Source organism: Phyllobates terribilis, unplaced genomic scaffold (genome assembly GCF_046119375.1).
Source record: "Phyllobates terribilis strain yellow unplaced genomic scaffold, ASM4611937v1 Scaffold_3__8_contigs__length_932513732, whole genome shotgun sequence".
Taxonomy (NCBI): domain Eukaryota; kingdom Metazoa; phylum Chordata; class Amphibia; order Anura; family Dendrobatidae; genus Phyllobates; species Phyllobates terribilis.
The window spans coordinates 299971004-299988773 of record NW_027362763.1 but is presented as its reverse complement, the minus strand read 5'-3'; the positions used below and the strand labels follow the sequence as shown (position 1 = coordinate 299988773).

The window sequence follows — 17770 nt, the reverse complement described above, 5'->3', positions numbered from 1 at the left end:
TCTAGGCTCTATCCGCAAAGGCGGGAATTCCCCTGCTGGGAGTGCAAGGACTCCTCTGCCAGCCAGACTCTATGTGAGCTCTCTCTCTCATGTACATCAACTACTGATATCCACACAGCTCCCTCCAGAGACCCTGCCACAGAAGCACAGAGGATGTGAGAGACCCTGGCACAGAAGCACAGAGGATGTGAGAGACCCCACCACTGTAGCACAGAGGATGTAAGCGACCCTGCGACAGCAGCACAGTGGATGTCAGCGACCATGCCACAGCAGCACAGAGGATGTCAGCGACCCTGCCACTGCAGCACAGAGGACGTCAGCGACCCTGCCACAGCAACACAGAGGATATGAGAGACCCTGCCACAGCAGCACAGAGCAACATAGAGGAAGTCAGCGATCCCACTCATCTCTCTCTGTCTCTCTCCTTGATGACCAACATTTTCGTGCTCTATGGAAGGCCTATGGGCAGGTCTTTTCTTGGTGGTCTGGATTTGAGTACCAAGAAAAGACCTGACCACAGTTCCGCCCCAAAGCACGAGCATATCTTTAAATGAAAATTTCAAACAAAGATTACACAAGAACCACAAAATGGATTTCTTCACAGCAAGTATCATTTTAATCAATGTAAGAGCACCAACATGACAATGCCTGTAGTTTAATTAGCAAAATCCTGCTGACAGGTTCACTTAAATGCACTAAAAAGCATCAGCATTTCTTTTTTTTTGTAAAGGTTTAACAATTGAGGTTAAAAATATTATCAAAAGTTATATATTGTGTTGTAAAAGCATGGTAAAAGAAAATTTGGCAATGGCAATGCATGGGGAAGTATAAAAGAAAAAACATTATACCACGGCTAAAAAAGTGTGAGCTGCAAGCAGTAGCATCAACCCTAAAATTGGTTTCGGTTGCCCGGGCAGTAATACTACCAAACGCCGGTCACATTTAGCCTTGTTTACTTCCAGCAAGCACATTAGTGGGTAGGGAGTGAAAGGTATTATATGGATTATATAGCACATCACTCATCACAACAGGATAATGTTACCACTAATTGTGAAAGTGTCAGCTTCAGTGTTCTGCACAGAGCGGTCTGTCTAATCACAATTGATTAAGAAGGATAACTTTTGGCCCATTTTTTTATTAAACGTGAAATGCCTGTCAGGTCACGGTGTTATTAAATGGGCTGTTGGTTACTATATGGTTAGCATATGTTTCTATGGTGATGTCACTTCGACATTATTAAGGCTATGTTTGAATTAATAGTAATTCAAAGGGGTGCATACAGTACTAGAATAACTAGTTTGTGCTCTAACAGGGCATAAAAATGGGGGGTTGTTTTTATTAATTCTTGCAATTCTTCCATTGACTTACTGTTTGAACTGAATTGTATAATTCTAACTAATGTTTAGAATTAAGGACTGCACAATCTTCAGCAAAACACTAAATTAGAAGGAAGCAGTAGAAAAAAAAAGAAAAGAAAATGGAAAAATCTTCCCATAGTTTTAGCACATCAATGGATAGTACAATAGAAGATAATGGAAATAAATAGTGTTGCCTAGGATATAACAAATATAGGATTGATATAGAAAATATAGCTGATTTTTACAAAGTCTCGAGGCATCAGTAGCCAACCTAACCTGGGATTTCAAAACACTAAAAGGAAATCATGGCAGATGCAAGAACATTTTTTGTTACAGGTTGTGATTCAGACACATTGAAGTTAAAATTCTAGCTTTACCGAGCTTTCTAATGAAAACAAGAAAGAAACCTGAATTATTAATTAGTAAAGGTGATATCTTATAACTGTGAGCACACCTTGGAAATTTTGTAGAGCCTAATTATAATTAGATAGAGGGTGCCAATAATTGTATCATGCTGCTCTATATTAAAACAGGAATCTGTGGATATAGCGCATTTAAACTTTTACTGATTACTTTCAATACCAGAACTATATTCTTCTGCATATTTGTTTGATATATTCCTGAGCATGATCTCCTTCTATTTAAGCCACCCAAGCAAATCACTTTTAAAAAGACAACCTACAAATATTCCAATGTATTTGAATTAACCTAAGAAGCTGTCCATTCATTTCTATTAATTATAGACTAGGTGGTAAATTTGAAGATCTGGAGCACAAACTGTTGAACAGCTGTTACGTGACAGGAAAAATGTGCATTCAACCAAAAGCTTGTCTTAAACATTGCACTCTTAATCAGTAAGCATCTGCTTAATTCTCTCCTTTATGAGAACCTCAGCATTATATTTAATTTAATGTAAATATTTATTTTTTTTTATTTTTCTCAAACAGGTGCAGCAGTGTATACAAATTGAAAACCTCCTCATTAACTTAACGCTTGCAAGCACAGACATTTCAATTAACAATGCAATATCTTTGGAAAAAAAAAATTGTTAGTGCATTTGGCAAATACTTAGCTTGCTATTTATTTGCAAGAATCAATTATTGGAAAATTAGCAGTACAGATGCCAAAAAATACTTGTTACTCGGACTATAATCTGCAAGGTTTATTTAATTCATATTATACACATTTTAAAAGATACTGAAATAAATATAGATAAGTAAAAGGAGATTATTTTGAAGCTTTTGCAGACTTTCATAATAAATTAAAGAAGTTGTCCACAACTTTTTATTTTCCCTCCAATGTATTCAGCCGATGCCCATAAGTTTTTTTTCTAATTACCTCCTGCTGTCCTTTTTACCTTTGAGCGGCGCTACTGCGGGCTTCTCACAGGCATCACGTGACCCCCCGCTGATGTCATGTCAAGTGAGGCATGATATCAGTGACGCAGTCCCCGCGGTGGCTGCTGGGTTGTGGGCGGGGTTACCCCACACGTCACACCCAGCATCCACCACGTGCTTTTCCAAAGAATGAGGAGAGGGAAAGCGCGCGGTGGATGTTGGGTGTGATGCGCGGGGTACCCCCCCATAGCCCAGCATCCTCCGTGGAATGCAGAAGTGAGTCACCCCCGGCTGCAGCCGGAACTTGACATGATATCAGTAGATGTCAGAGGCGGCTGCAGCCGGGGGTCACGTAATGCCTGTGAGCAGTCAGCTCATAAAAATAAAATAATAAGAGTAGTGGACAACTCCTTTAATGTTCTATATTTAATTTGTTATAACATTGATTACTACCAGTATATTTGATTAAATATTGTGTAATTAATATAAGATCATGCAAAAAATCTTTACTATTGCTAAATCTTTCAGTTATTTATGTTAAGGAATTAAAAGTTAATCTATGCTAGTATATAAAAAGTTAATATGATTCATGATTAGAATTGAAGAAAAAGATTCACAGGACCCTAGTAAAGGCTGCCATGTCAGTAGTCTGCAGTTGCACAAGACAAAATTTCCACCACTTCTTCTAATTAGTAGGCCCAGCATGATATCATGTGTGCGTCACATCACAATGATGGCTTTGCATTGGGCCTAGTAATCAGAAGTGATACTGGAAATGCCGACAAGTACGAAGAAGTACACATAGATTTGATGCATTCTATGAATCTTTTTGCTAAACTCTATTCATAATGGAAGTAATAAGATTGCCTAAGGATTTACTGAATTTTGTTGGGTTTCATGAAGAAGTAAATACAAGGATTACTTCACAATCAGGTGCTACTGGTTATTTGAGCATCATCAAAGTAAAAATTAAATTACCAAAATAAGTTTGTCAACATTCCATGAATGTTCCAACCAATTTAAACCCTACATGACCTTTGACGTAAGTTTACATCATGGTCGGGAAGGGGTTCATGCCCTACGATGTAAGCATACGTCATGGCTATCATGTGAGCACAGGAGCTGTGCCCACTCAATAGCCGCCAAGACCTCGGCGTAAGTTATAATCTGTCACAACCAGGAGCAGCGTCGGCACTGCTCCAGGCCATTTTACCCCCTAAGGCTGTGTGCCCACGATGCGTTTTTTAAGCATTTCCGCAGCGGCCAAAACGCTGCAGAAACGCTTAAAAAATGCATGGTAGAAGGCCTGCCATGTTCCCCAATGATAATCCACATGTGCAGTGCACATGCTGCAGAAATTTCCGCAGCAGATTATCATTGCGGAAAAAAAAGGAGCACTACCAATTATTTTGCGGAAGTGCTGCGTTTTCGCCGAAATTGACTTGCATTGGAACGTCTGCATTCCGCTTCACTAGGTAAGGACATGCGGAATGCACGCGTTCAATGTGCGGACGGTACCCAGGTCAAGAGGAGAGGAGATTCTCCTCCGGACCCGGGTACCATAGAAACTGTGAAAAAAAGAATAAAATAAAAAAAAGTAAATGTTATATTTACCTTCTGGTGCCCCCCGCTGCACTCCTCCTCTCATGCCGGCAAATCGCGATGGACTGAAGGACCTGCACTGACGGAGATATTCAAGACTGCAGGGGCCATCGGAAGGTAAGTATAGATTTATTTTTTTATTTTTTGACAATCTTTCGGTCACACTATATAAATCCATGCGATTTGCATGGATTTATATAGTGTAACCAAGTTGACAAGCACTTTCCAAGTGATGCTAAAATCACTTGGAAAGCACTTGTCAACCCGCATGCGGAAATGCATGTGAAGAACGCTTCACTTCCGAATGTCCCTGGCAGGAAAAACGCATGTACAATCCGCATGCGTTTTTTTCTGTCAGGGAGATGCAGAAACGCTCAGGAAAAAATCCTGAGCATTTCTCCATCGTGGGCACATAGCCCCTATCGATAACCTCATTTAGGCTATCAGTGTACTTTCGAGAAATTGCTCAACAAATCTTGCGATTAATTTTTTTCTGCTATCCTTCTGAAAATAAAAAATTGGGGGCAAAACCAACATTTTTGTTGGAAAAATGTATTTTCATTTTCATGGCTCAACGTTATAAAATTCTGTTAAGAACTTGTGGGTTCAAGGTACTTGCCACACCTCTAAATACATTTTTGAGGCTTCTAGTTTCCAAAATGGGGTCACTTGGGTGGGGTTTCCAATGTTTAGGCACATCAGGGCCTCTGCAATCATGACATTGCTTCCGCTATCTATTCCAGCCAATATTGTGTTCCAAAAGTCAAATGATGCTCCTTCTCTTTTGAGCTCTGTCATGTGCCCGAACAGTAGTTTATCACCACATATAGGGTATCAGTGTATTCAGGAGAAATTGTTCAACAAATTTTAGGGTCCATTTTTTCCTGTTAGTCTTGTGAAAAAAAAAAATTGGCCTAAAGCAGTGTTTCCCAAACTCCAGTCCTCATGGCCCCCACAGGTCACGTTTTCAAGATTTCCTTAGTGTTACACAGGTGATGGAAGTATCATCAAGGCATCAGGAATTCTCTCATCTGTGCAACACTATGGAAATACTGAAAACATGACTTGTGGGGGCCGTGAGGACTAGAGTTTGGGAACACTGGGCTAAAGCAACATTTTTTTTCAGAAAAAGTAAAATTTTCATTTGCTCCTTCTAAATTGCTTTAATTCCTGTGAGCACTTTGAGGGTGTCAGTTTTTAAAATGGTGTCAGTTTTGTGCATTTTCTGACACATAGGCCCTCAAAGCCACTTCAAGTGGGATGTGGTCCTTTTAAAAATTGGTTTTGTAAATTTTGTTGGAAAGACAAGAAATTGTTAATCAATTTATAATCAATTCCTAACAGAAAAAAATTATGTTTCAAAAATAATGCTGATGGGATGAAGACATGTGGGAAATGCTATTTATTAACTATTTTGTGTGATATAACTACAGTGGAGAAAATAAGTATTTGATACACTGCAGATTTTGCAAGTTTTCCCACCTACAAAGAACGGAGAGGTCTGTAATTTTTATTGTAAGTACACTTCAACTTTGAACGACAGAATCTAAAAAGAAATCAGAAAATTACATTGTATGATTTTAAAATAATTAAATTGCATTTTATGGCATGAAATAAGTATTTGATCACCTATCAACCAGCAAGAATTCTGGCTCTCACAGACCTTTTAGATTTTCTTTAAGAAACCCTCCAACTCTGCACGCATTACATGTATTAATTGCACCTGTTTGAACTCGTTGCCTGTATAAAAGAAACCTGTTCACATAATCAATCACACTCCAACTTTTCCGCCATGGCCAAAGATCTGTCTAAGGACACTAGGGACAAAATTGCAGACCTGCACAAGGCTGGGATAAGCTACAGGACAATAGGCAAGCAGCTTGGTGAGAAGGCAACAATTTTTGTCACAATTGTTAGAAAATGGAAGAAGCACAAGATGACTGCCAATATTCCTAGGTCTGGGGCACCAAGCAGAATCTCGCATCATGGGGTAAGATTGATTCTGAGAAAGGTCAGGAATCAGTCCAGAACTACATGGGAGGACCTGGTCAGTGACCTGAAGAGAGCTAGGACCACAGTCTCCAACTTTACTGTTAGTAACACACTACGCCATCATGGATTAAAATCCTGCAGGGCACACAAGATACCCCTGCTCATGCCAGTACATGTCCAGACCTGGTTGAAGTTTGTCAATGACCATCTGGATGATCCAGAGGAGGCATGGGAGAAGGTCATGTGGTCAGATGAGACCAAAATAGAACTTTTTAGTATCAACTCCACTTGCCGTGTTTGGAGGAAGAAGAAGGATGAGTGCAACTCCTGGGGAAAACATGGGGAAACATCATACTTTTGGGGTGCTCTTCTGCAAAGGGGACAGGACGACTGCACTGTATTGAAGGGAGTATGGATGAAATCAAGGATTGCAGTATTTTGGCCAACAATCTCCTTGCCTTAGTGGGAGCATTGAAGATGGGTTGTGACTTGGTCTTCCAGCATGACAATGATCCAAAACACACAGCCCGGGTAACTAAGAAGTTTCTCCGTAAGAAGCATTTCAAGGTCCTGGAGTGGCCTAGCCAGGCGAGAGCTGAAACTCAATGTTGCCCCAAAACCTGAAAGATCTGGAGAAGATCAGTATGGAGGAGTGGGACAAAATCTCTACTGCAGTGTGAGCAAACTTGGTCAAGAACTGCAGTAAATGTCTGACCTCTGCAATTGTAAACAAAGGTTTCTGTACCAAATATTAATTTCTGTTTTTCTATTGTATCAAATACTTATTTCATGCAATAAAATGCAAATTAATTGTGTAAAAATCATACAATGTGATTTTCTGAAATTTTTTTAGACTTATGTCTCTCACAGTTGAGGTGTACTTACGATAAAAATTACAGACCTCTCCATTCTTTGCAGGTGAGCAATCTTGCAAAGTCGGCAGTGTATCAAATACTTATTTTCCCCACTGTATGTGGTTTAAAGGGCATAAAAATTCTAAATTTGAAAATTGCAAAATTTTCAAAATTTTCGCCAAAATTCTGATAATTTCACAAACGCAAAAATTATCGACCTAAGTTTACAACAATCATAAAGTACAATGTGCCACGAAAAAACAATCTTAGAATCACTAGGATACTTTGAAGCATTTTAGAGTTATTATTACCACATAAAGTGACGCTGGACAGAATTGTAAAATTTGGCCTGGTGAGTTAGGAATTGAAGGGATTAAATCCTCCAGAGAGTGCTGAAAATACACTGGAGTACCCCGAAGCAGCCATTAAAAATTTATGGAGCTCTGTACATAACTTTAGTCAGGCCGCTGCTGGAACAGATAATATCTCATTGTTTGAGGCACCTGGTGTCAGATCTCCACTGACTTTATATTGAGGACATATCCAGCAGATAGATCATCAATATGTAAATACTGGACAACATTCTATAACTTACGGCCTCCTTTTAAATATTCTCAAAACATTTAATGCATTCCAGGTTGCAGCTCTGCATTTATCCCTGGGTTAGGTAGTTACAATTTAATGTCAAGTTTGCTGTATGTCTGAGATTTCTCACTCAATATTTAACTATCCTGTGCTAATAGTAAACACTGTATGATATGAAGCCAATCTCCATTGTCAATCAATGAAATTAAATAGTATCGGTACTCAACATTATGAGGGATAGATTTTACTTAATTAGCATTCCTCTACAGGAAACAGTCTTGTATATAAACTAACAAATAGGCCTATCTTTGTTCGGGCCCATGCAACCGTATTTACCGTATTTTTGGTCTGACTGTTTTGCGTAAAAACAAAAAAATCAGATGCCATACGGAGCCATAGTGTAGCAACCAATTTTTACAGATACATTACAATTCTGTAACATATGAAGCTGTAAATGGTCTTGTAAATGATTAATAGCTTCTGCTGTAAAATAAACTGATAAGGCACGGATGACAAGTGAGAACAACCATCTCACTTTTCTGGATGAAACTCTGAATGATCAAACCTAAGACAGAAACAAAATGAATATATACCCTGCTGTAAATAAATAAGTAAAAGCAATAGTGCATATAAATAACATAGGGTACTTAGTAAACACCGCTTTTAACCAAAAATAGTGTAAAAGCCATCTCGCCAGCATCAAGGTGTACCGATATTGGCATGGTCCTAACCATCTGAATGATGTTTTACAAGCTCATGTGAACCTACCGTAAATTAAATTTTCTTGGTTACACTTAGTGTACAGTATTTCATGAAAATCATAAAATAATCAAATTTAACTTTCAGTCTAGGTTAATGCCAAATCTTCCCTGTTCTTTGCAAGGTAGAATTCCTAAATTATGCATATTGTCCCAATCTGTAAATTGGGATAGTTTATAGATTTTCAGATTTGTGGCAGATAGGCTATGTACACATTTCTTTTGGAGACTTTTACAGGTTCTCCCAAAAATTAAAGACAAAAATATCAGAACTTGCAGCACTATTTTGTTCGGTACAATCACAGCCAAATTCTGGTTTTAATGTTATTTTATTTTTTTTGTTCCTTTAAAGAAACAGTTATAGCCTCCACACCAACACATGACTATACAAATCAAAAAGATAAATTTTGGGCTTGCACTGTGCTACTATTAAAGTAGCTAAGTTCGTTATACAATGACCTGTACATTTAGAGCCTTGTATGCATAGTGTTACACCTAAGCAAACTCTTAAAGAAAACTTCAGAGAAATATATAGTGCTTGAATGTGTTTTCTAACATCACACTATAAATACATTGGGCTCTCTGTATTCAATATCACAATTGTTGATGGATTTATTTACATTTAACAAATCCTAAATGGGTGCTATCAAAGTAAATTCATGTAGTGACTGAAATTTTCTTTACATGATCTAATTACACACATGTTGCTTATAAAAATAGTGGAGAATAGTTTCATGGATGTGGCTTATATGAGACAAAAGTCTCAGCTCTTTAAATTGCACTATTACAGTAATACTATTACAATAAACATTGCTTCAGACGGAATAAATACACTATGACATTACCTTGGCTTTGTTATCTTCAAAAACAAACTGAGCAGCTGGGATTCCAAGTTGATTGATGAAAAAATCAGCATCTCCTTGTACTTGTAAAGTGCTGGTATTGGCCTTGTAGCAGGCTTGATTTTGAGCACAGCTTTTTTGCATCTAAAATTGAAAAATAGAACATATGCAAAGCTTTAACCTTATTATTAAAAACTGACCAATCTATCCATTCAATTAAAATATTTACTGTATCTTTGTATACAGTTGAAAACTCCTGTTTGCTGATTGCCAACATTTTTAATTATCAGTTTTGTGCACAAATGCAAAGAAAAACAACATACAAGGAAATCCAAAAATGTCAAATTATTGCTTAAAATATTACTGCAAATAAAATTAATAATGTCTACTTTCTGTTATCTAAACATAAAATTTGAAAAGAGGTTTTATAAATATTCAGTGATTGTGCCCAACGTTAGACTGTGGGTTCTTGGAACAATCGGAGAAAACATTCACTTCTAATAGCATCATAAACTTTGCTGCTATCATTTCAGACATAGGATACATTATAACTAGAGATGAGCGAATCTTTCAATGTTCGGTTCGTTCCAGTTTGGCGAACTTCCCGACGTTGGACGAATAATTTGTCGAACATACCGAACCCCATTGGATTCAATAGGAAGGCAAAACCAAACGCATACACAACACCTTCAAATGGGCCCAAAAACAGCCAAAACAGTTCTAATTAGGGGGCAGATACCAGGAAAGTGGCATCAATTGACCCACAGTACAAGTAGTATATTTATTATTATTATAGAGCCATTTATTCCATGACATTTTACATGTGAAAAGGGGTCACTGACTGGCACAGGAGGAGAGAGGACCCAGCCTATGAGGGCTCACAAACAATCTACAAGGGATGGGTGAGGATACAGTAGGTGAGGGTACAGCTGTTCGTACAGCGGTATGGTGAAGCGAGGGTTACTGCAGGTTGTATGCTTTTCGAAAGAGGTGGGTCTTCAGCATCCTTTTGAATTTTTCCACGGTAGGCAAGAGTTTGTTGTATTGGGGTAGAGAGTTCCACAGTTCTAGATAGTGGAAGAAGAGTACCAGATGGACGGGTATGCGAAACCATAGAACGTGCACAAATACTACAAGCAGATACTTGTTCAATCACATCCCAATGCAACCCCAGCCACCAAAAACGTCGAGAGAGGAGGTCCGCGGTTGCCTTACCACCTGGATGTCCAGCAAGCACAGAGTTATGATGTTCCTTAATTACTTTGCGGTGCAGAGTAGATGGTACAAATAACCTTCCTGAAGGGCAGGAGGCACGGGCGCCTCCTTGAGCCTCCAACACCTCACCCTCCAGTTCAGGATACAGTGCCAAAATGACTACCCCTTTTTGTAATATCAGGGCAGGGTTCTTATGGTCACCACTACAAGGGAAGCTCCGGGACAAAGAATCAGCCTTGACATTTTTGACCCCTGGACAGAAAGTGACAACAAAATTGAACCTAGTAAAAAACAGGGACCATGTGACTTTCCTAGGGTTGAGACATTTAGGTGACTGGAGAAATCACAGGTTCTTATGGTGAATAATAACAGTAATAGGATGGACTGCCCCCTCCAACCAATGTCACCATTCCTCAAACACCAATTTGATCACCAAAAGTTCCCTATTACCCACTTCATAATTTCTCTCAGCCGAAGGCAATTTTTTAGAAAAGAAGGCGCATGGACGCCATTTGTCAGGGGACGAACCCTGAGGCAACATAGCCCCAACCCTAACATCAGGCGCATCAACCTCCACAATGAAGGGTTGGGAAACATCGAATTGACTGAATATAGGTGCAGTGGCAAAATGATTCTTTAAGGAAGAAAAAGCCTGGAGGGAAGCATCCGACCATTTGGAAAAATCAGACCCCTTCTTAGTCATGTCAGTAATGAGTTTCACCATAACAGAGTAATTTTGGATGAATTTCTGGTAAAAATTAGTAAAGCCCAGAAAACGTTGTAGAGCCTTCAGGTTCTCGGGACATTTCCAATCAAGGACTGCACGGATCTTCTCCGGATCCATCTGAAGATGACAACAAGTACCCCAAAAGCTGCACCTCCTGAACAGTGAAAACACATTTTTCTAGCTTGGCATAAAGTTTGTTATCCCTTAATATCTGGAGCACCTGCTTAACATGCCCAGGATGAGTCTCCAAATCAGGTGAGTAAACCAAAATATCATCCAGATAGACCACCACAAACCCCCCACCAAATGATGAAAAATATCTGTTGTGGTGGAACCTCTGTGCTTCGGTGCAAAGAGGGACCAGAAGGGCATGACTAAGTGCCTACTCGGCCTTACCAAGGTCGCATGGCGGCTCAATCGACTCCGTGAACTAGGGAGGGACCGAGCATGGGGACCAGGTGCCACTCTGGGACCGACCTTGTGTGAGAGCAGGTGACTCCCATGGGTCAGATGGCAGTAACTGACCGGTAGAGCGGATGAGCATGGCAGGATGGCTGGGGAGTGGTCCGGGTAGATAAGCAGGCTGGTTCGGCAGATAGTCAAACAGGTGCTCTGGGTAGGCAAGCAGGCGGGCATGGCAGGTAACTGGCAGGTGCTTCAAGGTAAGCAGGCTGGTGAGCATGGCAGGTAACTGGCAGATGCTTCCAGGTAAGAAGACTGGCGGGCAGAACCATAGACAGACTAGCGGGCAGGACTGTAGACAGACTAACGAGCAGGACTGACAGGCAGAGGGACCTGAGGGCTGAAGCAAGTGTTAGCACACAGAACAACAACCTTGCACAGGCACCTTCATTTTAGAGGAGGTGCCTTATATAGGGGCAGTCCTCCGGCCATTGGCCGGGGACTCTATAGGTCGGCGCGCGGAGCCCCTTTAAGAGGGAGGGAGCTCGCGCGTGCGCCCTAAGCACAAAGCCCAGGAAGCTGAGGGCAGTGCGCGCCACAGGAGCAGGGGAGCGGGAGGATGCCGGACCTGGACCGCGGTGGTAAGGGGAACGACGTCTCTGCCCGGCAGGAGGCAGAGACGCCGATGCTACAATATCATTTATGAAATGCTGGAATACTGCAGGTGCATTGGTCATACCAAAAGGCATAACCAGACTCTCGAAATGTCCTTCCAGGGTATTGAATGCTTTCTTCCATTCGTCCCCTTCTCTGATTCTAACCAGATTGTAGGCTCCCCTTAAATCTGACTTGGAGAATACCTTAGCTCCCACAGCCTGGCTGAACAAATCAACAATCAGAGGAAGAGTATGGATAACGGATGGTAATTTAATTTATTTCCCGGAAATCTAAACAGGGATGTAGACCGCCATCTTTTTTCTTGACAAAGAACAACCCTGCCACCACGGGCGAAGATAAAGGTCTGATATGTCTCTTCTCCAGACTTTCCGCAATGAAATCCTTCATGGCTTTTCTCTCAGGGCCAAAAAGATATACAGTCTGGAATTCGGTAGTTTAGCTCCGGGGGTCAGGTTAATAGGATAGTCATAAGCAGGATGAGGAGGCAAATCCTGACACCCCATCTCTGAAAAAACGTCCTTAAAACCAGACAGAAAAGCAGGTAATATTTCCGTAGACACAGTAGCAAGGGAAATATCTAAACAGTACTCATGGCAGTAATCTCCTCATTCAATAATCTCCCCAGCTTGCTAATCCACCAGCAGATTATGCTTAACAAGCCATAAAATACCCAAAACAATCAGTGTGGAAAGATAGTCCAGGACATAGCAAGGGATTATTTCACAATGAACTGACCCCACCCTCAGTTTTACATTATGTACAATCTGAGTAAATGCTTTCTATTTCTCAAGTGGCGCTGAGTCAATGGCAAAGATGGAAATGGGTTCAACTAAAGCACAGCAAGCAAGACAATGAGTTTTCACAAACTCAGCATCAACCATGCTGACTCCGCCTCCACTGTCAACAAACACAGAAATTTTCTCATATTTGCTCTCTAGCACCTCCTCTGCCAACAGGACAAAGCGGGAACAGCAGGTTGGTAATAAGTGCAACCCTTGTTTAACCAACTCCAGACTACCAAGAGTTACGGGGAGATGTATGATGTAGAGATACTCCCTAAGTGCATGGGTTCCTGCACCTCCCCCAGTGCTGGTTAAACCAGAGACCGCTCCCCTGGCAGAGGTACACAACCCCGAGAAGAAGGCCCTGGAGAAGGTGGTCTCACCCGTCTATCCTGAAGGCATCTATCAAGCGGTACGGCCAAAGACATGGTAGCCTCCAAAAACTGAGGGGTTTCATATACTGCCAAGACATCTTTCAACCTTTCAATAAGCACCTCACAAAATTGACTTCTAAGGCCTGAGTCATTCGTTTTATAATCCGTTGCCCATCTACGGAATTCTGAACTGTACGTCTCCACTGACCGATTCCCCTGCTGAAGGTGTCGTAGCCTAGACTCAGCCACGCCGACTCAGTCAGGGTCATCATAGATGAGGGCCAGAGCCCCGAAAAACCCCTCCACTGACTGGAGACAGACAAACCGAGTCCTGCAAGAAAGAAAATGCCCATGACTGAGAATCTCCCTGCAGTAGAGAGATCAGAATAGCAACCCGTTGCTCATCATTTCCGGAATAGTAAGGACAAAGTTTAAAATACAGTTTGTAGGCCTCCTTGAATACAAAAAACTTGTCCCTACCTCGTGAAAACCTGTCCGGGAGGGAAACCTTAGGTTCAGGCTGAGCTGGCCTACCTGAAGAGACCCCCACATCAGTAACCTGTAGCCACTGATGTTGCTGCTGAACCTCACTGTGGAGGTCATTCACCTCCAGGGACAGGCAGCAGAACTGCTCTGCAACAGTACCCATACCAAGGAAGAAAGGAGAAAAAAAAATTCCACACCCAAAAACACAAAGAGGGGAGAGAAAAAACAAAACAAAGTGTCGGTCTGATGTTTTTGTAGATTCATGGTTGAAAAATGTGCGGATTTGGAGTTGGAGTCGGCAGCAAGTGGAAAGGGCTTGGATCTAACATTTGAAGGAAAGATCAGAGACAAGCTTGCAGGACTGGGGTGTCACGCAAAATGTGGGAAAGACTTCGTGCAAAACAAAGGGGAGAGGGAAAGGGAGCCCAGACTCTTGGGAAAGGGGAGAAGTGGAGATCTCTTAGGTTGATCTAGGGTCACCCTGTCTCCCCTAACGTCCCTGTATTGGCTCTTCACCAATCGCTGCACGCGTGCCTCACCCTGTCTTTCCCTGGCATATGGCTAAGGCTAAGGAAGGAAGGAGATGAGCACTAGTCGATCTCCACTAAACAATATAGACAACAAGGGTACACAAGCAGGGGGAAATTGCTTAGCTTTAGACAACTCCAGACAAATGCGCACATGTCCTCAAGCTCCAGAGAGGAAGAAGTACTTCTCTTGCTAAAGCCTTCACAAGTAGTAATGAATATCGCCAGCACCTCCCTCTGAAACACAGCAGGTATTCATACACCCAGGCAGGGTTAATTAGCCAGAGGAAGGTAGACGCTAGGTCCTAGAGGTAGCCTCTAAGATGATGTGTATAATGCCAAACATAGATATCTCCTGCAACCAACGGCAGAGCATCTGTGTGTCACTTCTGATACACCCATGACACGAGGAGAGTGGGCAGCCATTGACTTTGATGGATAGGTCAGTTGGGGGGGGATGAATGAGATGGTGGAAAAATTATGAATTTGGTTTTATTCATGTTAAGTTTGAGAAATTTAGCAGAGAAGAAAAATGGAATAGCAGACATAAATTGTTATATTTAAGTTAGTAAGGAGGTTATATCACGTCCAGAGAGGTAGATCTGTCTATCATCAGCATAGAAGTGATACTGAAAGCCGTGAGACTCTATGAGCTGTCCCAAGCCAAAGGTGTAAATGGAGAAGATTAGGGGTCACAGAACTGAACCTTGGGGGACACGACACATAGAGGGCGAGATGAGGAAATGGTGAATGGGAAAGACTGAATTTCCTGTCTGTTAGATATGAGGAAATCCAACAAAGGGCCAAGTCTGTAATGCCAAGTTATCAAAAAGTCTGTGGTAAGAGGGAATGGTCCACTATGTTGAAGGCAGATGTCAGGTCCAGGAGGAGGAGCATAAACTAGTGTAGATTGGATTTGGTGGTTAGTAGGTAGTTGGTGACTTTAGTCAGGGTAGTTTTAGTGGAATGGTGTGGTCAGAAGCCAGATTGTAAGCAGTCAAAGAGCGAGCAGGAGGAGAGGTGGGAAGACAGTTCAAAATGGACGTGTTGTTCCAGTAGTTTGGAGGCATAGGGGAGAAGAAAGATGGGCGATACTTAGACACAGAGGATGGGTCAAGGGAGGGCTTTTGGAGGATGGGTGTGATCAAGGTATTTTTGAATCATGAGAGGAAGACGCCAGTTGTTAGTGACAGGTTGAAGAGGAGGGTTAGGCTTGAGATGAAGACAGTGCTAAGGTTTGGAATGAGGTGGGATGGTATTGGGTCAAGTTCACAGGTGGTGAGATATGATTTGGAGAGTAGAGAGGAAAGTTGATCTTCCATGTTGGCAGAGAAGCTGGTTTTGGAGGAGGAGAGTTGAGTAATTATGAGGAAGGGCTGTGGGGACTTTAAGCAAAAGCTTTGCCTTACGACGTCAATCTTCTGCTTGAATAATGAGGCAAAATCTTCAGCTGAGATGAGAGCAGAGCGAGGAGGAGCTGGTATACAGGGGTGAGGATTTAAAGTACTGAATAGCTGTTTAGGGTTGTGAGACAGGTATGATATGAGACATGAGAAGTAGGTTTGTTTTGCTGCAGTGAGCAATTACGCAGCATTTTGACAACTTCTGTTACTGGATGGGCTACTCCACTTCCTTTCTTTGGCAGCCACACAGTGGTACTCTTTGTAGATGAGGGCCAGAAAGAACATGTGCTCCAGTAGTTGGCAAGTGCTGCATCAAGTGGCCTCTGCTCCTCTTCCTCCACCTTAACATCACACACAGTACAGTCCACAGAGGTGGCACCCCAATTACCCTTGTTTCCCCCCAGGTCACAACTCTCCAGCTGACCAACTGACTGCGGGGAACCACAGATGGGTGAACACATTCTAATCCGGCACATCAGAGGTCTGATCCGAAGCTTCACAGACTCAAGAGGAGGAAAGCATGTGCAGCGATGCCCAACTTTTTTTTCAGTTTGATCCTGAGTCGGACAAACTAGGGTCCGAGCAGAATCCAAACCCTCGTCACCAGACATTAACCCCTGGGGGTGGAGGTGATCCTTATGTGACTCAGATAATTGAGGTGCACGTGGACAGTGCTGTGCTGTCAGGGCAGGAAAAGGAGGATGGTGAATTTCAGCGCGAGGAGTGGGAGAACAGAGAGGATGACGATGTGTTTGTAGATCCCACTTGGTATGAACCCAGAGGCACGTAGCTAAGTAGCTCAGCAGAAGGTTGAGTGAGAGCCCGTCAGCTGGGTTCTGGGCAATGAAAGTGGACATGCCTGCTGTTTTTGACTGATCTTAGACACCAAGCACGCCCCAGCTTTCTCAATCCACCATAACATCTCCATCTACACCTCTCTCACAATCCAGCAGCTTGTAGGTTTCACCCTACTCCACCCTCTCTCAAGACAGCAGTCAGCCCTCAGTCCCACAGTTGTGGTCACATCGAAGATTGTTTCCTCCTACACATGCCAAAGCAAAGAGCTTGAACTTCACCTTCACCATCTCCAATCTGTTGGAAATGAAAATGCTGCCTTTACAGATGGTTTCTGAAAGCTGATGAACGCTGCAGTCCCCAGCCAGTACCAGTTGCCCAGTCGCCATTACTTCTCTAAGAAAAATGTGCCTGCACTACACCAGCATGCTGCAGACGTTCTTTCAAAAAATTCATGTCTGACAGGGTGTATTTCACCACTGACACCTGGACAAGCAAGCATGGCCAGGGGCATTACATCTCACTGATTGGGCACCGGGTGACTCTAGTGGCTGTGGGAGCAGACGGGGAATGGGCTACTTCAAAAGCCTTGGAATCCACAAAGCTTGCAGGGCACTTGGGGATGGAGTACTAAACCACTACCCACCAGAAGATGGAGAACTAAACTAATAGACAACAGGGGTTGTAGAACAAAACTACTAAACACCTAGGGTTGGAGAGCGAAAAAAATACACATCGGAACATGGAGAAATAAACTAATAGACAACAGGTGTTGGAGAACTAAACTACTAAACAGCTAGGGTTAAAGAACTAAACTACTACACACCAGGGGATGGAGAACTAAACCACTAGACACCAAGGTGTCACTAGACACCAAGTCTTGGAATCCCCAAGGTTTAAATTAATATGCCTTGGATATAGCAGGCATACAGATCAAAAGTTGTGGACAGCTATCAATGCCAAGTTTTAGCAATGGCTGTCTCCACTAAACCTGGAGCCAAGGAAGGCCATGTGGAATAATTTTGCAAACCTGGTGGCGGCCATATGCTGGGG

General features: G+C 42.1%; 1 protein-coding gene across 5 annotated transcripts in view; it reads right to left on the bottom strand.

Moving 5' to 3' along the window:
- The window catches only part of NAALADL2 (N-acetylated alpha-linked acidic dipeptidase like 2), a 1725756-nt gene that overhangs the window by 455502 nt on the left and 1252484 nt on the right, over window positions 1-17770 (bottom strand). For all 5 annotated transcript variants that reach the window (XM_073674925.1, XM_073674926.1, XM_073674927.1 and 2 more), the window contains one exon: window positions 9332-9472. In XM_073674925.1, coding sequence (XP_073531026.1) covers window positions 9332-9472 — 141 coding nt within the window. The remainder of the gene's footprint in view (window positions 1-9331; window positions 9473-17770) is intronic.